The sequence below is a fragment of the Cricetulus griseus genome, chromosome 2 (genome assembly GCF_003668045.3).
Source record: "Cricetulus griseus strain 17A/GY chromosome 2, alternate assembly CriGri-PICRH-1.0, whole genome shotgun sequence".
NCBI lineage: Eukaryota > Metazoa > Chordata > Mammalia > Rodentia > Cricetidae > Cricetulus > Cricetulus griseus.
Genome location: NC_048595.1, coordinates 26,881,358 through 26,903,692, shown reverse-complemented (window position 1 = coordinate 26,903,692; position 22,335 = coordinate 26,881,358). Strand labels below are relative to the sequence as shown.

The 22,335-nt window shown below is 50.6% G+C and overlaps 2 protein-coding genes across 6 annotated transcripts; one reads left to right on the top strand and one right to left on the bottom strand.

Moving 5' to 3' along the window:
• The first annotated feature begins 6,315 nt into the window (after positions 1 to 6,315).
• Positions 6,316 to 8,092, top strand: Eva1b (eva-1 homolog B). 3 transcript variants are annotated; one of them, XM_035439627.1, is made up of 3 exons: positions 6,316 to 6,436; positions 7,070 to 7,231; positions 7,441 to 8,092. In XM_035439627.1, exons 2-3 carry the CDS (start codon positions 7,165 to 7,167, stop codon positions 7,872 to 7,874), a joined length of 501 nt encoding a protein of 166 aa, XP_035295518.1. In that variant the 5' UTR covers positions 6,316 to 6,436; positions 7,070 to 7,164; the 3' UTR covers positions 7,875 to 8,092. The 3 variants fall into 3 exon arrangements, with proteins under 3 accessions (XP_035295518.1, XP_027255067.1, XP_027255066.1); XM_027399266.1 differs by lacking the exon at positions 6,316 to 6,436 and adding an exon at positions 6,639 to 6,829 and having other exon boundaries at positions 7,145 to 7,231; XM_027399265.2 differs by lacking the exon at positions 6,316 to 6,436 and adding an exon at positions 6,642 to 6,829.
• Positions 8,093 to 8,810: 718 nt separating this feature from the next.
• Positions 8,811 to 22,064, bottom strand: Sh3d21 (SH3 domain containing 21). Of its 3 annotated transcripts, XM_027399263.2 has the most exons (13): positions 21,957 to 22,064; positions 21,614 to 21,732; positions 21,153 to 21,208; positions 20,952 to 21,066; positions 20,762 to 20,862; positions 20,572 to 20,658; positions 19,727 to 19,769; positions 10,610 to 10,703; positions 10,448 to 10,500; positions 10,256 to 10,350; positions 9,244 to 10,103; positions 9,080 to 9,164; positions 8,811 to 8,999 (listed from the first exon to the last, which is right to left on the bottom strand). In XM_027399263.2, the coding sequence occupies exons 2-13, from the start codon at positions 21,699 to 21,701 to the stop codon at positions 8,928 to 8,930; spliced, it is 1,749 nt and encodes a 582-aa protein (XP_027255064.1). In that variant the 5' UTR covers positions 21,702 to 21,732; positions 21,957 to 22,064; the 3' UTR covers positions 8,811 to 8,927. The 3 variants fall into 3 exon arrangements, with proteins under 3 accessions (XP_027255064.1, XP_035295516.1, XP_035295517.1); XM_035439625.1 differs by lacking the exon at positions 21,957 to 22,064 and having other exon boundaries at positions 21,614 to 21,950; XM_035439626.1 differs by lacking the exon at positions 21,957 to 22,064 and having other exon boundaries at positions 21,021 to 21,066; positions 21,614 to 21,950.
• Positions 22,065 to 22,335: the final 271 nt, after the last annotated feature.

Genomic DNA, 22,335 nt, shown 5'->3' with positions numbered 1-22,335 from the left:
CAGAGAGCTGGGGTAAGGAGCTAGCCAGGGCTGGCCATTTCCTGAACTGCCCTCTCCTCCTTGGGAAGCCCAGGGGTGCCTGCCTTCCTTCCTCCTTCCTTCCGTTGCCTAAGTTTAGACTGCAGAATGTACTTCCCAGCAAAGCCAAGAAACAGCGAGCACTCCCTGGTGAAGGGAAAGGTAGGCTAGACCACCCCTAGTTGGGCAAGGAAGAGAAAAGGCACCACAGCAAATGAACCCTCTCCCAGATGTGTTGTGGCCCGGCTTGTCTCAGTCCCAAACCATAGAAGCCACATGGTACGGCCTGAGTTAGGGGATCATGGACTTGGAAATTCCTAGTAACCCAACGGCATAAAGACCAGACACAAGCATCTAGTCATCTTTGGAGAGTTCTCAGTTCCATGCCACAAAACTGGAGTCTCTCCTTTATTCCAGCATCTTCCTCAACTCAACTCCTTTCTAATCATTTTTCACTGACACCAGCAACCGTTTCTCCTTAACCTCTCTAGGCCCTCTCCGCAGATACCTCAAAACCCTCTCTCCTCAGTAGACCTAGCCCTCCGCCCTGGTGCAGGTCTATTCAAATGCTTAGTTCTATAGAGATGTAAAACTAGGGGACATACTCCACTGAGGCCATACTATCCAATAGCAAATCAGCTAGCATCTGCAATACAGTGCAGACCAGAGCTCCCAGATAGGATACTGGAGAAATTCTCTAATAGCATAATTTTCAGCTCCCAACACAGATGGGCCTGATTCTCATGACATAACATACATGGATGGACCCCTGCTCTGTCCGACCAGGTGCAAGACCATGAGATGCCTTCCTTTCATCCACCCCTGCCAGCTGCTGCCCTGGACCTGGTCTCCATTCACAACCTCTCGCTTTGGGTACAGATGTCTCGGGCTGTCTAGGTCTCCCAATTCAATCTGGCACCCAACTGGTCTTCAGAACCTCCTCGGTTGTTTTGTTTTTGCTTTTAGCAGTTAGACAAATGAGCCCTGTTTCTTCAGGCATTATACTTTTCTTTTCCAAGAAATTTTTTTATCTTTTAAGCATATGACTGTTGTGCCTGTATGTATATCTGTACCAGTTGTGTGCCTGATGCCCACAAAGGCCAAAAGAGGGCATTATATCCCTGGAATGGGTGTTACAGGTGATAGTGAGCCCTTGTGGGTGCTCAGAACTGAACCCTGGTCTTCTGGAAGAACAGCCAGTGTTTTTAACCTCTGAGCCATCTCTGGTTTACTGATCTGTACTGGGACTGTTTGTCCTTTACTAATCTTCAGGTTTTGTTTCTTTTTTCCAACCATATAATTTTCAAGCTGAAGTTTCTCCATCCTAGAGCCCAGACCACCTGATCCCAGCTTTCTGTCCATCTGTCTGTCTTCATTCCTTTGCAACACTCATCTCCAGCCCCCTCTCCTATCCCCAACAGTCCAGGCAACACAGGGACCAGAGGAGCCGTCTAAAACTTAGGTATAGCGAGGTGTAGTAGCATATGCCCGTAATCTGAGATTTCTGATCTCTGTGATTTAGAGAGCAGCCTTGTCTACATGGTGAGTTCCGGCCATATGGTGAAGCCAGGGGATAGAGCTTGCCTAGCACACATGAAGCCTGGGTTCAATCCCCAGAACTACATAAACTGGTCTCATCCCTGTAATGCCAGCATTGGAAGTGGAGAGTCATGAGGATCAGAAGTTCAAGGTCATCCCCAGAGGTCATGAAACTGTCTCAAAAACAAAAAATACATTGCTTTTGATCAAAATTTACATTATTAATGTGTAAAATGTCAAAGAAGGGGCCAGAGAGATGGCATGGCAGTTAAGAGCACTTACTACTCTTCCGGAGGACCTGAGTTTGGTTCCCAGAGTCCACATCAGGTGGCTCAAGGCTGCCTTTTACTCCAGCTCCAAGAGGCTGCAATACCCTCTTCTGGCCTTTGCAAGCATTACACACACATAGCAAACAGACACATATACATAAATTTGTTTTTCAAAAAACAAACTAAAGCCAGGCAATGGGGGCACACACCTTTAGTTCCAGCACTCAGGAGGCAGAAGCAAGCTGATCTCTGTGAGTTTGAGGCCAGCCTGGTCTACAGAGTAAGTTCCAGGACAGCCAAAGCTATATAAACAGAGAAACATCAAAATAAAACAGGGCTGGAGAAATGGCTTAGCTGTTAAGAGTACTTGTTCTTACAGAGGTCCCAGGTTTGAGTCCCAGCACCCAGATTGTCTTTAGACAGCTCCAGAGGGATCAGACCCCTCTTCTGAACTCTTCAGGCACCAGGCAGGCAGGCAGGCAAAACACTCACAAAGTAAATGAACAAGCCTCGGGTATAGGGCCTGCCATAGTGATTGTGTTAGTTAAGCTTCTTTTGCTATAATAAAGACAAGTTGGGGTTTGTGTCATCTTACATTTATTTGTACTTCATCATCAAAGGAAGTCAAGGCAGGAACCTGGAGGCAGAAACTGAAGCAAAGCCATGGGAAAATGCTGCTTTCTGGCTTGCTTTCATTTTTTGTTTTTTGAGACAGGGTTTCTCTATGTCACAGCTTTGGTTAGCCTGGAACTAACTCTGTAGACCACACTGGCCTCGAACTCACAGAGATCTGCCTGCCTCTGCCTCTCAAGTGCTGGGATTGAAGGCATGCACCACCACTGCCTGGCTCAGACTGCTTCCTTATACTCCCCAGGGCTACCTACCTAGAAGTGACACTGCCCACAGTGGGCTAGGCCCTTCTATATTAATCATCAAGAACAGGCCCCACTGGCTTCCTACGGGCCAATCTGATGGAGGCATTTCTTGGTTGAGGTTTCTACTTCTCAAATGACTCCAGCTTATGTCAACAAAAGCCTAGCTAGTGCAACTGACCCTCTTTCAACTGCACACACAAACACATTACAAACCATAACCATTCTTTTCTTGTTTATCTCCAAGAACTCAAGTTAATTTTTTTGTTTGTTTTTTTGTTTTGTTTTTCGAGACAGGCTTTCTGTGCAGCTTTGGAGCCTGTCTTTACCACTGGCTTCTCTTGCCATGCTCTTCCCCCACCCACCCATGTCAGTAAGTCTCAGGACAAGCTTCCTCAAAGCCTTCACTCCATGTCCTCTCTCTTCTGGAACTCTACCTGGTTCCTGTATGTTCAATTAGTGATCAGTCCTTCCCTACTCAAATATCAAGACCCATAAATGGTGGCAGAAAAATATTTGGGTCTACACAGAGAACTGTGAATTTTCTGGTAATTTTTGTTTGTTCTTATTTTTTGAGACAGGCTTTTTCTGCCCTGGAACTAGTAGACAAGGCTGGCTCGAACTCACAGAGATCTGCCTGCCTCTGGATCCAGACTGTAGGGGTTGTGGGTCACCATGCCCAGCTATTTCCTGGGAATCTTAACTGCTGTGTAGAGTGGAGGGAATTTCTACTTTATGTTGTTCAGGACTCCACTAATCACAACACACAGAGCACCCCTACAGCAATGTTCCAGCAATAGTCACACACAGACTCACTTAACAATGACCACTGTACATTTTTAAATTATTTACTTTTCATGTCTATTGATTTTGCCTCTATGAGGGTGTTGGATCCCTTGGAACTAGAGTTACAGATGTTTGCGAGCTGCCATGTGGGTGCTGGGAATTGAACTTGGGTCTTCTAGAAGAGCAGCCAGTGCTCTTCACCACTGAGCCATCTCTTCAGCCCCAATACATGTCACTTTTATATCATAGGACAAGATGAGTTGGTGCACCAGCTGGGTTTCATTTCCAGAGCACGAACAGCACAGTAGGAAGCACCCAGAGAGGTGCTGAGGTGCTGAGTGTCTCACCATGACAGACTCCTCCACAGTACTCTGTCTCCACACAAGTTCAAAACCGCCGGGCCCCACTACTCATACCTACGTGAACTTCCAAGCAACATGATGTCTCTAAGCTTTGTCTTCCTCCTCTGTCAAATAGAAGCCATGTTATAAACTGCACAGGGGATGACAGAGAGGGCAGTTCGGACCTCTCACCATTCCCCTTCCCTGAGCAAACTTTTCCTCAGGATCCCTTCCTAGACAGTGCTGGGGGCATGGGGACACTGAGAAACATGACAAACTACAGGAGGTCCTGAGTGACTCCCCTTTTCCCACCTCTCTCAAGACCATGCTCTTAGAGTGGGGGAAGCCTGAGTGACGCACAGGGCCAGCCAGTCCCATGGGCTGAAATGGGCAGGGGCAGACTCCCTGATGGATAAGCTAGGGCCCTGAGGCCTCTCTCAGTCTGGATTCCTCAGCCCCCTAACTTGCCAAGGCCTGCCTTTCCTGTTTCCTCTCTGGGCCTTCCAACATGACAAATCTCTGATCTCACAAGCAGATGGGAGGGCAGAAATGGGCCTGCCAGAGGACAAGGGGCCAGGCAAGTTGTAGAGTCCTGGTCAAACAGAGTCTACCGGTGAATAGGCAGGATACAAGCTAGATGGGAAGACACGAGAGATTCCAGCCAAAGGGGAGAAACAAGGGGCCGGACAATTATGGCTGCAAAGGCAGGCAGCTGGCCACTGTGGATGGCCATCTCAGCCAAAGGCTTTAGGCCCTTCTCCGGGACTTTCAATAGCTCTCTACTTCTCAGAGCCATCAGGGCCAAAGCCACTTCTCATGGTTACACACAAGGATCTGGCCGTAGATGGTAGCGTTCATTCCAGTAGCATCTATCTCTCTGCAGGGCTCAGCAACCATCTCAACACTTCCTTTATTTCAGCATAGCCTGTTTCCCCAAGGCAGAGTCACATCCAGCTCACATATGGACACATTTTTGCCTACAGGCAGAGGCAGATCTGCTAGGCACAGTGATGCAGACTGCTTTGCAGAAACCCATCTCAAATCTCACATCATCTTCCTGAGAGAATAGGTGTGTGCCACACAAATGACTCCTCCATACATACAGTTAGTTGTACAAGTTAAGCTGCAGCACTACTAACGGTTAGGTGGCTGGCAAGACCATGATTTTCAACGCATTCCCAATACTAGTCTTCCCCTCCTGTTTCTCTGGGTTAAGCCCAGACCACTGCTTCCCTGAACACTTGCCGGTCTGCCCTCTGCTCTCTCTGCCTCCATTCTTGCCCCACTGTGGCCAAGCCTATCTCCAAAGTGTGGTGTGATTATTGATGCTCCCTTACTTAGGACCCCAGGGGCTTACCAATAATTCACTTACAAATGACATCCAAGCTCCTTAGTAGATGGCCGCGGTCGCTCGTTCTCTGAAAGCCGGGAACTCCACTCGTGCCCCTATCCCTTGTTCCTGCCTAGCCACTCTCCCCAGATCTTGGCATGGCTACCCTTTCCCCGGAACTCAGCTCTTACCTGGGGTGTACCTGTGAGAGCAGCCCAAGATCTTACCCATCACATTCATGGATCCCATTACATCCTGGAACCTCTCAGCCTCCAATGGTGCCTGCCTCCTAAGGGCTTGTAACCTCTTTACTCTGAATCTGCATTCTTAGGAGGGGCCAGGCATCTACTAATGGGGGTGGGGGTTTGTGGGGGTGCTGTTCCCATCCCACACTGGAATGCTGAGAGCAGCATTATGTGCAAATAGGTAAATACACACGGGCCAAGAGGCTTCTATCTGCTCACAGAGCAGACTAAACAATCACAAATACATCCAGGTGTGAATCAGCTCAACTCCTTTCTCCATCTCTTCTTGCCCCCTACTTGAACCCAGGCTGGCCTGGGGGAGTCGGGAGGTGTGGGGGAGGAGAGCCCTGCAGCTTGGACAGGGAGGGGGTTAATGGCCCTCAGGCAGCGCCTACAGCTATGCCTGCAATTTCCTCTCCCCATTCTTTCCCTCCGCCTTCTCAAGATTCCCGCCAAGAAGGCCTCCCCCTCACCCCAGATCCAGCTTAGGGAAGGGGTGGTGGTGGCCAGACGACTAGGCAGAAAGAAAAGCCCAGCTGCAGATCCCCCAGCAAACTTCTGGACAAGTCTTGAGCCCAGGTGGAAGCACACGTGTGAGTCTGGGCAGGTCCAGCGGGCAAAGCAGCTAGTACGTTCCCCGAGCTTGCAAGAGGCAGGGGCCCCGCTAGGGTCTGCAGCGTTCTGGGGCCTGGCTCACCGCCGAGTTCGGCAATCATTAACCTTGGGTGACCACAGCAGCTGGACACACTCAGCCAGGCCACTGGGAGGAGAGGCCTCTCCCTCCCAGGAGGACCAATGAGGACGTGGGGATGCCGGCTGACTCCACTGGGTCTACGAAAGGGCTCCAGGGATGAACCGTTTTGGACCCGCCCCCATCACAGGAGGAGCCAGGCACAGGGAAGTAGTTTGGAGTCTGCGCCCTGCGGCCAGAGAGTTGTGGGTTCAAGTCCTGACCATGTGGCAAAGTTCTTCAAGATCTTTATGACTCGGTTTACTTCATCTGCAAATTGGAGATTTAATGATGCCATAGTCTAGGGTTGGTAGGCTTGTAAGGAGGAACGTCTACGGTGTGTGGGGGGGGATGTTACTCCCTGCGCCCAGGCCTTAGGGATGTTTAGTAACTAATGTTGTTAGCATTGGCGGGGGCGGCCCCTGTGAGCGGCCTCCCCAGCGGCTTCCTGTAGGGGAGCAGGGGCCGCCCCCTCTCCCCTTCCTCCAGGCGCTCTTCCTCCCGCCTCTCCGCCCCGCCCAGTCCCTCCTCTTTCCTCGGAGGAAACTTTCCGCCGGCTGGTCCATCGGCGTGTCCGGCCGCACCACAGTGTGAACCGAGGAAGGCGGACGGACGGGGCGGCCCGGCCCAGCCCGGCCCGGGTGTATGCAGCCACCGGGGAGTCGCAACTGCCGGGGGCAGGCAGCGGGACGCTGACGGGTGAGCGAGCAGGGCCGAGGTCCCGCTGGCGGAGGGGTGCAGGAGGAAGGCGACAGGGGAGCCCGAGGCACCGCCTCGTCCTTCCGTGCGCTGGGCCTCGCCTAGGGACCCCACGAGGGGGCGGAGCGTGTGCGGCCTCTCCGCCGCTCCCCGGGATGAAGGGGCGTCTGCGGGGAAGCAAGGACTCCATCTAGCAGAGCCCAGACCTGCGCCCAAATGAGGGGAACTGCTCTCCCCCAGGGTGGAGGAGCTGCCCGAGGAGTGAGCGCCTCGGGCCTTAAAGGGCCTGACCTGGCTGACCTCGCGGGCTGACAGGCGAGCTGCGTCCCTGGACCATGGATGCCCCGAGGAAGGACATGGAGCTATTCAGCAACAGCCTGGCGGCCTATGCACACATCCGAGGTGAGGGCCGGGCCTGGGAGCACAGAGCCCGTCCGTCCTGGCACAGGCAGCCCTCCACTCCCAGCTGCTCACCCCCCAGCCCTACCCCCAGATTCCTGTCCCCTGCTGCCCTTCCGTTCTGTGCCCCAAGCTTAGACTCTGGATCTCTCCCAGACGGGACGACTCCAGCCTGTCAGGCCCCCCTGTGACCTCCGTTCCCTGCTCCCTAGCTAACCCCGAGAGCTTCGGCCTCTACTTCGTGCTGGGCGTCTGCTTCGGTCTGCTGCTGACCCTGTGCCTGCTAGTCATCAGCATCTCCTGCGCGCCTCGCTCGCGGCCCCGGGCCCCTGCTCCGCGCCGGGACCCTCGCAGCAGCACCCTAGAGCCGGAAGATGACGATGACGACGAGGATGAGGACACCATGACGAGGCTGGGCCCTGATGACACGCTCCCGGGCCAGGAGCTGTCCACTGAGCCCGACGGGCCCCTTAGTGTCAATGTCTTCACATCAGCGGAAGAGCTGGAGCGGGCACAGCGGCTGGAGGAGCGTGAGCGAATCCTGCGGGAGATCTGGCGCACTGGGCAGCCAGACCTGCTGGGTACTGGCACAATCGGGCCCGGAACCACAGCCACGGGCACGCTGGGCCGTATGCACTATTATTGACACATGAACCGCAGCATGGACACGGGACTGAGCCCAGTGCTGCCCCAGGGCCTTCGAACTGCCTCTGCCCCAATTCTCCTGGTGCTATTGGGCGTGTGTGGATCACTGCCTGCTAAGCACTCACTGTTCACTGGGCAGGTGTGGGTGGGAAAAGGATACCAGGTCCCACCTTCTCTTCCTGGTAACAATCAATGACCAATGAAAGCTAGTTTCAGCGACTCAGTCTCTCATTTAGTCACCACTGCTTTCAGTAGGCCCCCAGGCTCCGGCCCCATAGGGGAGTCCCAGGGCTGTAGGCATCACTGCTTTTGCAGGTCGCACCCCCTCTGGGGATCCATCCAATGCATGCTTGTGCTCACTTCACAGACCAAAGAACCAGGCCGAGACACGCCTCTTGCACTTGCACACAGGATGGGTATTCCAGGCATTCCTCACAAATATGTTCCTTACTATCCAACACTTGGACAAGTGTCATCTAGTCCCCTGCCCTATGACCTGCCCTGGGATGTCACTGCAATTACATAGGGAAACCTAAGGCTCAGACCTTAATGCTAATTCTATTAGACTTAGTACCTGAACGAAACCAGGAGTTTGCTTCTGAGTATCATTCCAAGTGAGTGGACACAGGAGTCCCTCAGGGAAAAGGCTAACAGGGAGGAGCTGGGCCCAGAGAAGGCTGGCTCCACCCCTCTAGTGCACAGCTGGGTTCTCGAATCCAGGAGGGTCTGGGCCCCTCCACCCAGCATCCAGCACAGGGCTGGCGTCCGAAGGAGACTACCCCTGCCCCCAACCATCCGGTGGATAAAAATAGCCTTGCACAGGCTTTGAGAATGGTAATGGGAGCCACATGTTGGCCAGATGTGCCCCGGGAGAGAGTGCTAGGAATGCGGAGGGCGGGGTGATGGCTGGCCCCGCCCCACACAGACCAGGCTGATCTAAGAGTTTAGAGTTTTTACTTCCTTGGAGTTTCTCAAAGATGTGTACAAGGACGGGGCGGCCTGAGCAGGATGGACGTCCCTCCAGGTCGGGCTGAGGTTCCGCCTGAGCCCGCCCTCATTCCGTGTGTGTTTCCGTCTGTGTCTGCGCGTGTTTGAAGAGCTTCTGGGTCTTCTCCATGAACTGAACCTAGTCGGGAGAGGGCATCAGAGACCAAAGCCACCGGCTACTGCTACTGCCCTCCCCGCCTGGGTCCGCATTTCACCCACCTCCAGCGACTGGAGCTTCTCTTTCTCTGCCTTCAGCTCCTCCTTCTCTGCCTTCAGCTCCTCCAAGACATCACTCATCTTCTCTCTGTGGGTACCGCATTTCCGATGAGACTCTGGACCTTACCTTTATCTCCCGCTCCGCCCTATGCATTACTGCCACTTACCCCAGCTTCCACTCCAGACGCTCCAGCAAGCTCTTTAGCGACCCCACCTCTTCCTTTAACGATGCTACATCCTCGCTGTCATTCTTGCTTTGGGAAGAGGTTGGTGGGACCGCGGGATGAAGTGTGGGGGCTTCCTCAGGATCTGGAATCTGCTTGATAGCATGTGGTACTTGGGGACTGGGGACTGGCTCTTTAGGAGGCACCTGCTTTGAGGGACCCTCCCCTTCAGAAGGCAGGTTTTCTTTGGCGAGTGTTTCTTTCAGGGTTGTCTCATCTTTGGCTGGTAGCTCCTCCAGAAAGGTGGCCTCCCCCACCGCAGACTCATTGTTAGCCCGGGAGTGGGCTGGGGAAGTGTCCACATGATTATCCCTACGGGAATAGCAACACTCTGAGGTAGACTGTTGAGAGTACTCTCCTGGAACCTCAATGTCATTTGAAGATGCAAGAGACTCAGAAGCCTGTGTGGTTTCTTCCTGAGGCAAATGCTGGTTCTGAGTGTTGTGTCTAAAAGACTCCCCTTCAAAAAGCATGTTCTCTGGGCTCAGGATCTTTACTAGTACAGGGGCACTGTCCACATGAAGGGCCATCTTCGGGTCAACGGTTTCATCCTTAGTTGGGGCCTCTAAGGCAGGGGCTTCATCCACCTCTGTACTGACAGCCTTGTCCGCAGTGGTATTCTCTGCAGTGCGGATTTTGGCAGAATCCAAGGCTTTCTCTGGAACGGGGTTCTCTGGAGTGGAGGCTTTGTTGGGAGCCAGGATCTTCTGTGGACCAAGGGTCTTAACTGGAATCCGAGTCTTTTCTGGAGTAGTGGTTTTATTTGTGGAGGGGGCCTTTCCCGGGCTTCTCTGCTCATCCTCCTGTGGTGATGGCAGGGTGGGGCAGGGTCTCGGTTGGAAGCTGGATACCTTGTTCCATCTTCCTGTTCCCCTCAGGATCTTTCACCCTTGCACAACACACTCGTGATTACCATCTCCCAGCAATGCCCTCTCCCATGTATCTGGCCCCTCACCTGTCTGAATACAGAATACTGTTGGGAAGCCTGAATTCTCGTTTGCTTTCTCCCAAGTTGTCTGGGCCTTCCATTGAGGAAGCTGCCATTGAGGCCTATGAAGAGTAGAGCTTCAGAGACCCAAGCTCGTCTTGATCCCTCAACACTCCCCCACCCCATCTCTGTCTTCCATTGTAGGAAGGGAGCCCTTACCGGAGTCTCGGGAGGGGCGTTTCTGGCTGTCCCCACTGGGTGTCGAAGATGTCCTGGAACACATCTCCATCAGTAACACCAGATGGGTGGAAGGGGTATCTCCTCTGTACCTCCCTCCTCCCCAGTACCCTCTAACCTTCCCAATGCCTCCCTCTTTCTTACTTGGCTTTGCTAAGTGCAGAGGCAGCTGCTGCCGGTCTCTTGACAGTGGATAGGAGTGTTTTGGGCATCGGCTTTTTCAGTTCCTTAACAGGAGCTGGGAGGAGAGGGAGAGGAGTAATGTCCACTTGCCTAAGTCATTGGCCGTGTATGTCTTGTGCTGTGAAGAAGCCTGACTTTGTAAATTCCATCTGACTTTGGAAGATCACACTGGGCTTAGGGAATTGTGGAGTACCCCAAAGGAACACATAGCAGATAGGCATCAGGGAAGGCTTTGTAGGAGAAATAGCTCTCTATTATGCCAGGTTTTTTTTTGTTTTGTTTAAGATTTATTTATTGGGCGTTGGTGGCACATGCCTTTAATCCTAGCACTCGGGAGGCAGAGGAAGGTAGATCTCTGTGAGTTCGAGGCCAGCCTGGTCTCCAGAGCGAGTGCCAGGATAGACTCCAAAGCTACACAGAGAAACCCGTCTCAAAAAACCAAAAAAAAAAAAAAAAAAAAAAAAAAAAAAAAACCACCTTGAATGAGATCTGGTACCCTCTGCTGGCATGCAGGCAGAAGAAGACTGTATACATAATAAATAAATAAAATCTTAAAAAAAAGATTTATTTATTTTATGTATATGAGTGGTCTATCTGCATATATGCCTTTATGCCAGAAGAGAGTATCAGATCCCATTATAGATGGTTCTGAGCCACCATGTGGTTGTTGGGAATTGAACTCAGGATCTCTGGAAGAGCAGCTGGTGCTCTTATCCACTGAGCCATCTCTCTGGTCATCCTGCCAGGTTTTAACCCACTCTTTGAAGACCTGTCCCCTGCTTGGTGCCCATAATGAATTCTCTGGTTCAGTCCTCATTTCTTTTTGGAATAACCCCTAATAACCCCTAAGACACACACACACACACACACATATACACACCCTTTTTTTTCCAAGACAGGGTCTTACCTTGTAGCTCTGGCTGTCCTGGAACTCACTATGTAGACCAGGGTGGCCCCAAAATGCACAGAGACCTGTTTCTGCCTCCCAAGTCTTAAAGGCATGCACTACTATACCCAGCTTTAATTTCCCCCTTCCTAATCCCACTTTAGCTTCTATTTCGATCACAGCTTTTAAGAGATCTCACCCAGTCTTAAGGGTTTAATCATCAATAAACCAATGACTCCCACATCGCCATCTGCGACACTGTGAATGCTGTCATGTCCAGCTGCCTTCTCACAAGGTCATGAGCTCACAGGATGACTAGATTGCACAGGGACTGAGTCCCAAAACACAGTTCTTTTTGGAGAGCCAGCAGCACCCACAGAATGACATCTAGATCCAATTTCAGCTTCCTCATTTCTACTGTTCTCAGGGCTCCCCTCCCACTTACTTAGCTGCATGGATAAGGCAATGAAGAGCTCTCTTTGATTTTTTTTTGTTTGTTTTTTTGAGACAGGGTTTCTTTGTGTAACAGCCCTGGTTGTCCTGGAACTCGCTTAGTAGTCCAGGCTGGCCTTGAACTCACAGAGATCCACTGCCTCCGCCTCCGAAGTACAGGGATTAAAGGCATGCACCATCACTGCCCAGAAGTAACCTTAATATCTATATGTGCTTAGAGGCATATATTTGCATTAGCCCAGGTGTGTAGGGCAGAGGACAAGTTAGAGGGATCATTTATCTCCTGCCATGTGAGTATCTGAAGTCAAAAGGCTTGCTACCTTTACTTGCTGAGCCACCTCCTTAGCCCTATAGTATACAGTCTTAAATTTAGTGATCTGAATGTCATGGTGCATGCCAGTAATCCCAGCCTCCGGGAGGTAGAGGTAGTTAGAATGCTGGCAGTTCAAGGCCAGTGTTGGCTACGTTGTAACACCTGTCTAAAAATAAATATTAAAGAAAACATCCCAACAGCCTGTCATGGTGGTGCACACCTTTAATCCCAGCACTTGGGAGGCAGAGGAAAGTGGATCTCTGTGAGTAGTGAGCCAGCCAGGTCTAGAGTGAGTTCCAGGACAGCCAGGGATTGTTACATAGAGAAACCCTGTCTCAAAACCAAAAACAAATCCCAAACAAAATGGACAGAGCAGGCCACATGCAGGTGACAATGACACTGGAGGGAGCCCTGAGGCCACCACACACAGTGGCATCCGTATCAGCAGACAAAGCCACTCTATCACATGGCACACACACTGACTTAAGTCCATGACAGCTTGTTGTAGTAAGTAGTGCAGGCTTTGATTGTCTGCTTCATTTCTTGCTAGTGGTGTAGGAAGTTGGGCAGGTGAGCCCTGTACCCCAGTGTCCTCATCTTCGAGACATGGATAACAGTATATACCTTGTAGGACTGTACTGAGGCTTGAGTGACTCGATACATATGTGCTTAGCAGATAGTTAACCCTAAACTCTGCTGCTTATTATTTGGCTAATAAGCAGGCCTTGAAATACCAGCATTCTAACTACCTCCACCTCCCAGAGGCTCTCGATTACTGGCAGGCTTTATGACATCTGTAGGCCCCTCCCACTAGAGAGCAATTATATACCCCTGAGGATAGTTTTCTGACACTTTAAAAGGGATTTAAAAGAGGGTAGGAGAGGGTCTGAAGAGATTGCTCAGCAGGTAGCCCTCCCTTCCAGAGGACCTGGGTTCCCAGCATCCACAGGACAGAAGCACAGCCCCCTGCAATTCCAGTTCTAGGAGATCCAACACCCTCTTCTAACCTCCAGGGATTCCAGGCACAAACATGGTGCAAAGACATACATGCAAACAAAACATTCATACACATAAAATAAACAATTCAAAAAGAGAGAAGTACATAAATAGAGCCAGGCAGGAGTTGGCTCACGCCTTTATCCCAGCACCTGGAAGGCAGAGGCAGGTGGATCTCTGTGAGTTCAAGGCCAGCCTGAATTCCAGGACAGTCAGGGCTACATAGAGAAACCCTGTCAAAACAAACAAACAAAAATCCCAGTAGGCAACAGAGAACTGAGGCCAGAAAGTGGTACCCTAGTTTCATTTCTGTTGCCGTGACAGATGCCTTGAAAAAAGCAACAAAGGTAGGAAGGGTTTGTCTAGCTTCCAATTCCAGGCCACAGTTTATTACTTCCAGGAAGTCAGGGCAGGAAACTTCAAATCCGCAGACAAGAGCAATGAGAAAATAAGTAGGAAGATCCTCCCTTGCTGTCTCGCAGACAGCCTTCTCCTCTTATGCTGCTCTGGATTCCCTGCCTAGGAACAGTGTTACCCACAATGCATTGGGACTTTCTATGTCAACAGGTGGTAAAGTGGGTGACTCTGCTCTGGCTCCTGAGCTTGGGGCCTGTGAGGCGAAGCAGGGTCCCAAGCCCTGCTCCCTTAGCTTACTAACAGGTCTAAAGCTCAGTCACCCCACGTCACTTTTCCTTGGGAAAGCCAAGTGGCTGGTGGGAATTGGTGTCCCCTGGTTGCTGGCAGAAACAAAATTAAACTCTCCTAGAAGTCCTTTAGAAGGCCTTCGAGGTTCCCACAGTTAAGATCAAGTCACGAGCTCATAAAGGTAAAAAACACACACAAAGGCGGGCCACTGTGAGCAGTCAGCAGACCCTACTGATGTCACACACACTTGGATCATCAGCTAAGAACATGACAAGACTAGGTTAGAAATATTGGAAATGAAGGCTGTATAAGCAACAAAAGGATTATCAGGAAGAGCTGGCTATGAAAAGCAAACAGAAAACTGCTTGACTACACATGATAACAGCATTCCTGGAAAGATACACAATGCAAGCCCACTGCCTGCGTGTGTAGTCAGGATTTACCATACAAGCTCAGCAGCACAGTAAACACAGCAAAAGTTAGAGAGACAATTACTAAATAAGAAGTGGGGTGGGGGTTGGGGGACATGATTCAGACCAATGCCCTCAGCCAGGTGGTGCCTAAGTCCTCTACCAGAAAGGCAGCCAAGAAGATGGGCAGAGAAGCCAGGCAGTGGTGACCCACACCTTTAATCCTAGCACTCGGGAGGCAGAGGCAGGTGGATCTCTGTGAGTTCGAGACCAGCCTGGTCTACAGAGTGAGTTCCGGGACAGCCAGGGCTGTTCCACAGAAAAACCCTGACTGCGGGCGGGAGGAGGAGATGGGCAGAGGACAAACGAGTGTATATCTGCGCCACAGACACTGTCCAGGGCAGCGAGGTAATGTGAGACCAGTCTATGCTTGATAGTGTCCCTTCCCCAGCACGGCCCACAGAATGGGTCTGCCGAGTGGCGTGGGTGATGTTGCAGGTGTGGGTTGGTGGCTGTGAGGAGCAGCAACTCTATTGCAGTGATGGCAGCTCACTCGTGTAACCACACAAAACACAACCAGCGCAAGAGTAGATGAGTGGTACTTCATCCAAACATAAAGCTCTGTGCATCAAAGGACGGCACTAACAAAGGATGACTGGGACTGAGCAGCTAAGAGCATTGGCTGCTGTTCTTCCCCAGGTCAGGCCTTCAATTCCCAGCCTCTACAGGATGGCTCACAACCACCTGGAACCCCAGTTTCAGGGGATCTGATGCCCTCTTCTGGCCTCCATTGGTACTGCATGCAAGTGGTAAACAGGCAAAAGACCCATACACACACAAAAAAGGATGACAATAAAATGAAAAGGTAGGGGAAAAATTTACAAAATGATACTTATTTTATTTATCATCATCATCATCATCATCATCATCATCATCATCATCATCATCATCATCATCGTCTTTGGTGGTGTACTAGGGGTTAAAGCCTGCCTCATGCTTGCCAGACGAGGGTTCTATCACACAGTTAGAGCTTCAGACTCAGCCTTTCATCTAGAACATAAAGAACTCCTGTAGCTTAGTAGTAAAGAACACAGCCCAACTGGAAAGTTCCCACAGAGCCAGTAAAAACATGAAAAGCTTCTCAGTGCTGGGTGGTGGCGGCACACACCTTGAATCCCAGCACCCGAGAGTTGAGTCGAAGGCAGGGGGTGAGTTTGGGGGCCAGCCTGGTCTACAGAGCTAGTTCCAGGGTAACCAGAGCCACACAGAAAAAAACCCTGTCTTGGAAAAAACAAAACAAAACAAAACAAAACAAACAAAAGCTTGTCAACACCATGAAGCCCCAGAGGAGTGCAAATCCAAACTACAAGACACCCTGCTGTCCACCAACACGGTTCTTGTGCAGGCATTAACAACATTGATGTGAGTGTGGAGAACCTGAGATCTTCATACACTTGCTGGGAGGAGGCAGGAGGGCCATGAGTTCAAGGCTAGCCTGGACTAAGTGGTGAGACCCTGTCTCAAAGAGCCAAGGACTGGCACAGTGTCAGAGCACTTGTCTAGCATAAAGTCCTGGGCCTCCAGCATTGAAATACAGGTGTGGTAGGGCTGGAGGGATGATTAAGTAATTAAGAGCACCAGCTGCCATTGCAGAGGACTATGGCTCAATACCCAGCATCTAAATGGAGGCTCACAATCGTCTGTAACTCTAGTTCCAGAGGACCCAACACCCTCTTCTGGCCTACACAGACACCAGGCACATATGTGTTGCACAGACATGCATGCAGGCAAAACACCCATACACATAAAAATAACTAAGCCCCCCCCCCAACAGAGTTTCTCTGTGTAGCTCTGGCTGTCCTGGAATTCACTCTGTAGACCGGATGGTCTCAAACTCATCTGCCTGCCTCTGCCTCCTGAGTGCTGGGATTAAAGGTGTGTTCTGCCACCACCTGGCTTCAAAATAACAAGTTTTAAAAGAGAAAAAAGGTCAGGGAGCAAGAATGAGAGCTCAGCCAGCAATGTGCTTGCCTCCTATGCTATGCAAGCCTGAGGGTCTGCAGTAAATCCCCAGCCTACATAAAAAGCTGAGGCTTTGTGCTGCATGCTTATAATCCCAGAGCCTGGGAGGTGGAGCCAGGATCCCCGGGCTTTACTGTCTAGTCTAGCCTAATTGTCAAGTTTCAAGTCCTAGAGACCTTGCCCTCAAAATCAAGGGTGGTGGATACTTCCCATGGAACTTTCCCATTCTCACTTTTTCTTAATAAATGCTAATAAACCTGTGTTTACTCTGCTTAAAAAGAAAAAAAAAATAGAAGGTAAAATGACAGTAGAAGACACCTTCTGGCCTCTACATGTACACAAATAGGTGAGGACGTCCTCAACTCCACTTGCACATACCATACGCTCAAATGCACACTTACTGAGGACTGAGAATACAATCCATGGGTAAAGCGCTTGCCATGCAAGTGTGGGTACTGGAGTTTGGATCCCCAGAACTCCCATAACATGCATCTATAATCTCAGTACTCAGGGGCTGGAGAGACAGCTCAGCAGTTAAGCGTACTTACTGCTCTTTCAGAGGACCTGGGTTCGATTCCCAGCATCCATATGAGGGATGAGCACACATACAAACACAAATAAAAAAGAATAAATAAAAGTTTAAAAAACCCCCAACAAAACAGCACTCCTACATCAAGATGGAAGGTGGAGACAGGAGAATACCTAGAAGCACAAGTGGCCTGGTCTCAAACAAGACAGAAGATGAGGACTGACACCCAAGCCTCCACACACATGCCGTGGCTTACATGCCCCATATTACACACAAACGTGTGCATACACACAGATAAAGTTCTACTGATCTCGTTCATAGCATTTGGTAAATTAGTGGGGAAACATAGAATCCTTTGTAAAGATTCATATAGACAATTTGGGAAAATTCACTGCCCAATTTTTGACAAAATTCCTAAAGATACAGGCTTGAGACACAGCTCAATGACAGAGCCGTTGTCTAACATCCAAGAGGTCCCGAGTTCAATTCCTCAGTATGAACAAAACCAACCCTAGGTAGAAATAGAATGAGACGTGGGAGGGCCAGAGAGAAGAACCACTGCAATCAAGCATGTTGGTTGCACCTGGGATCTTAATATTTGGGAGCTGGAAGTGGGTGGACAAAGAGTTTGAGGTCAGCCTGGGGCTACATGAAACCCTGTTCCAAAAGAAAATGAATAGATAGAAGCAAGCCATAAATTGAAAACCTGGACAGACATTTTGGGGGAGGGTCTGAAGAGGTAGAGTCTTGCCATGTACTTAGTTCTAGCTGACTAGGAACTCACGGTGTAGACCAGGTTGACATCAAACTTGCAGCAACTGTCTCAACCTCCAAAGGTGCTTAAGACTGCAAGCTTAAGTGACAGACAGCACTATTTTTGTTCTTTCCGAGACATGGTTTCTTTGTGTAATAGTCCTGACTATCCTGGAACTCACTTCGTAGACCAGGCTGGCCTTGAACTCACGGAGATCCACCTGCCTCTGCCTCGCAAATGCTGGGATTAAAGGTGTGTGTTACCACCACCCAGCTCTTTTAATTTTTTTTTTTGTTTTGTTTTTTGAGACAGGGTTTCTCTGTGTAGCTTTGGAGCCTATCCTGGCACTCTCTCTGGAGACCAGGCTGGCCTCAAACTCACAGAGATCCGCCTGCCTCTGCCTCCCGAGTGCTGGGATTAAAGGCGTGCGCCACCAATGCCCGGCTCTTTTAATGTTTTTTAAAAAAAGATTGATTATTTTTTTTAAAGTTTACTTCTTTATTATGTATGCAGTGTTCTGCCTGCACGTACAGCCACCTGCCTGACAGAAGAGGGCACCACATCTCACTTAGATGGTTGTGAGCCACCACCACCCACCCAGTGCAGTAACTTTGTCCTTTATTGGGCCCCACAAATTTTATGGTTATTCCCTCCTAACTTGTATTCTGGATCTTTGCCAATTGTTAAGTTTTACCATGGCCCCTTGGATGGACCCTCTTCTGAGGCATTCTGACTGCTGCTTTCCCTTATCACCCTTCTGACAACCTTGAGGCAGTTATGGAGATCCTATAAGCAGTTCAGGTGACCTCTAAAAGTTGGTGGCGCACGTCTTTAATCCCAGCACTTGGGAGGCAAAGGCAGGTGGATCTCTGTGAGTTCGAGGCCAGCCTGTTCTACATTCTGCTACATGACCAGAGGACCCCTCTTCGATGGACCCAGAACTACCCACCTCTGACAAATTGTCCCTCAGCAGAAAACAGCTATGACATCCCTGCCCTTCTTTTTACTCTTTACTTATTTATTATTTGTGATTTTTTAAAAAAGATTTATTTATTTATCATGTATACAGTGCATGCGAGAAGAGGGCACCAGATCTCATTACAGATAGTTGTGAGCCACCATGTGGTTGCTGGGAAATGAACCCAGGTCCTCTGGAAGAACAGTCAGTGCTCTTAACCCCTGAGCCATCTCTCCAGCCCTTGTTTGTGATTTTTTAATTTTGTTTGTTTTTTTTGTTTTTCGAGACAGGGTTTTTCTGTGTAGCTTTGGAGCCTGTCCTGGAACTAGCTCTGTAGACCAAGCTGGCTTTAAACTCAAGAGATCCACCTGCCTCTGTCTCTGCCTCTGCCTCCTGAGTGTTGGGATTAAAGGCATGCACCACCACCACCACCACCCAGCCAGCACTTTTTTATATCCTCTCAGAGTGAGGAATGATAGTTTCCTGTTGAAAAGACTACAATTCTCAGCTTCCCTTGAGGCTTTGAAAGTTATTTCCATGACTCTATGAGGGGCTACATGCCATCTTCTGTAGGCATTCTGGCCATCTGCACATGAGATGATAAAGATGCCCTCTTTGTGAACAAGCATGATTTTGCCTAAGATCAGACCAAGTCTCTCTTTCTACCCATCTTATATCTCTCTACACAGCTGTCTTTAATCTAACAACAGCAAGCAGTTTACTCACTGAGACATCTCTCCACCTCAGAATTTATCTTTAAAGATAAAGTCTTTGTAGCCCAGACCTAGGGCTGTTTGTGATAGCTCAGGGGTAGAGCACTTGTCTAGCTCTGGGTTTGATCCTTAACACCACCACCAATAGACACACCACACAGGGCTACGTGATAGTTACAATGTCAAGAACCACACAGAAACATTAGCATACAAACACAATCGGACTCACATAGAATTCATACAGCTCTTACAAGGGCCTTAATCCTTCCCTCCCTCCTCTGGGGAGGACATTCCTATGGTGTATTGAACCAATGGGGAACTACAAGTATTTATGGATAACTAGAAACAGGTGGGTCTCCCATAGAACAGCCCTCAACCCTATGTTCCCCAGGTACTCACCTGAATCCCGAGTTATAATTTTTCGTGGGACAAGCTTCCTGATCTAGATGAAAAAGAAATATGAGAATCCAAGAAGTCCCAAAACTTCTAGGTACAGCCTCATTTAGGGGTGACTCTCTAGCTGGGTTCAAGGAGTTCCATAATGCCCGTTTGGCCTTGTGTGTGTGTGTGTGTGTGTGTGTGTGTGTGTGTGTGTGTGTGTGTTAAATGCTGGGACTAAAGGTGTGTGCCACCACTGCCTGGCTCTGCCTAATACTTTTTGTTTTGTTTTGTTTTTGTTTTTGTTTTTTGAGACAGGGTTTCTCTGTATTGTTTTCTGTCCTGGAACTTGCTCTGGAGACCAGGCTGGCAGCAAACTCACAGAGATCCTCCTGCTTTTGCCTCCTGAGTTCTGGGATTAAAGGTATGCACCACCATTGCCCAGTTCTGCCTAATTCTTTAAGGTAGAGTCTCCCAATCAAACATAAGAGCTCAATAATATGGTTTGTTCTGCTTCTCTACCTTCCTGAGGCTGGAAACACAGAGAGGCTGCCATGCCCACTTGCCATTTATATATGGGTTCTAGTGATCTGAACAAAGACTTTAAGCCTGGGCCACATCATCTCCCTGGGTGTTTTTTAGAGAGTTCTGTGTCCCTTTATCTAGTGATCCAGTAAATGCCATGATCCCCAACTTTTCTTTTTCCTATTACTTGAGTCAGGGTTTCTCTGTATAGCCCTGGCAATCCTGAACATTCTCTATAGACCAGGCTGGCCTCATACTCAGGCATGTGCTTGTCTCTGCCTCCCCCAATGCTGGGACCAAAGATGTGTGCCACCATACCCTCTGCCTGGTTCAATACTCACTGGGGGTGGTGGAAGCACAAAGTTGTCTGGAAACAGCCCTCTTCTGCCTTGGCACTCTCCTTCCCACCAGCCCTTATCCTCTGTTGTCTGATGGAGAAACAAGCCAGGAGGCGGGTGAGCCTCACTGGAGTTCCTCTTGCCTGGTTCCCACTCCTTCCTTACCCTTCTGCACCCCCTAATCCTCTCACACCTTTCTCAGAACTTTCACCAGGTCCCCCTTGTGCAGCGCCAACTCATCCGGGGCCTCAGGATGGTAGTCAAACAGGACCCTGCAGGTCTCGGGGCAGGAGACTGAGAGAAGGATATTCTTCTGTGCCTCCTCCCCCACCAGCCAGTGGCCCCCTCCCCCATCAGCCAGCGGGCTCCCTCCAACAACCTACCTGGCTCCCCTCCCACCAGGGAGGGTGTGGCCTGGAACTGTGGGAAGGACTCTTTGGCTAGATGCTCACCTGTCCGCAGGTAGTCTGGAGGGCTGTCATAGGTCAAGTTGCTCAGCTAGTAGGGCAGAACAAAGGAAGGATAAGACAAATCTGAAGCCATTTTAAAAATCCGCTGGCTGTGCCCACCCTGACCCAATTTACCTTAGGAGGCCTCGGTGGATTAGGAATGACTGAAGGCATGTCTGTGTTTCCAAGACCTGGAGAGGGACAATGAGATTAGGGAGGTGCTAATTTAGCTAGGTTCTGCGAGAGGGCCAAAGGGGTCAACAGGGTCAGGAAGGTCAGTGGGAAGATCACGGAAGATTACAGAGTCACGGTCTCACTTGGGGGCCCACTGTCCAGCAATTCCACAAAGTTGGATGGGAAGGCTCCCAACTGCCCGTTCTTCTTCCCCAGCCACCAGCCGTCCTCAATCTGGGGAGGGGGAAGGATGTGGGTACATCTGGTTCTGTCCAAGTCACTGGAGTGTCAACCCTTGGTTCTGCCCAAGGATCGCCTCCTCACCTGCTGCAGCCCTTCCCATCGCCCCCACCCTCCCTTCACTTCTGTCTGCGAAGAGCTCTAGCATCTCTCTAGGTCCTCTCATCATAGTACCCCCTCACCTCCTTTATAACTTCCACAATCTCCCCAGTTTGAAGCTTCAGCTCGTCGGCCTGCTCTGGACTGTAGTTGAAGTTCACTTTGCACCATCTTTGAGGGCCCTGAGAGTTGACCGGGTGACCTAGGCCAGACAAGCAGGGGAGCAGCTGGAGCAGGTGGCCGGGTTCACAGAACTAGGGGAGGGGCACACCCCCGAGCACGCCCTTTAGTAGCTTCAAGCCCCGCCCTCTAGCGGGAGCATTGTACTTGGAGCCAATCAGAGAGCTGCACAGCAGGGTCGCGGCCCCTCCCACTGTTGTCACGGGGACAGAGCGCCCCGACCCGCCTTCTCAGCGCCCGACTCACCGAGGCGGTTCCGCGCACAGCGCGGTCTGGGTTCAGTGACGCCCCACAGGGCCTCGGGAATCTCCTGGGAAGATCGCACAGGGGCGGTACTCAGCAGAAGGCCTGGAGCGGCCCGGGCCTGTTCCCGTTCCTGTTCCCGTTCCCCACACATCTCACCCGAACCAGGCCTCACCTGCACCAGGTTCTTGGGAAAGAGACCGCGGCGGCCCCGCAGATGCCCATGCATCCAGCCCCGGGCTGCCCCGGCGCAAACCTGCCGGACCACGTCCCCGGGCGCCAGGCTCAGCTCGTCCTCCGTCTGCGCACGGTATCTGGCCAGGGCCAGGACCTCTGCGGGCAGAGGGCAGGCTAAGAAGGGCTGGAGGGACGTCCCTGACAA

Coding starts and splice junctions, on each gene's coding strand:
- Eva1b (XM_035439627.1), top strand. CDS start 7,165: ATGGATGCCCCGAGGAAGGACATGGAGCTATTCAGCAACAGCCTGGCG. Junction 7,232..7,440: donor GGCCTATGCACACATCCGAG/GTGAGGGCCGGG, acceptor CCTGCTCCCTAG/CTAACCCCGAGAGCTTCGGC.
- Sh3d21 (XM_027399263.2), bottom strand. CDS start 21,701: ATGGTGCAAAGTGAACTTCAACTACAGTCCAGAGCAGGCCGACGAGCT. Junction 21,209..21,613: donor TTGTGGAAGTTATAAAGGAG/GTGAGGGGGTAC, acceptor GTCCCTCTCCAG/GTCTTGGAAACACAGACATG. Junction 10,704..19,726: donor AATTATAACTCGGGATTCAG/GTGAGTACCTGG, acceptor CTCTCCTCCCAG/CTCCTGTTAAGGAACTGAAA.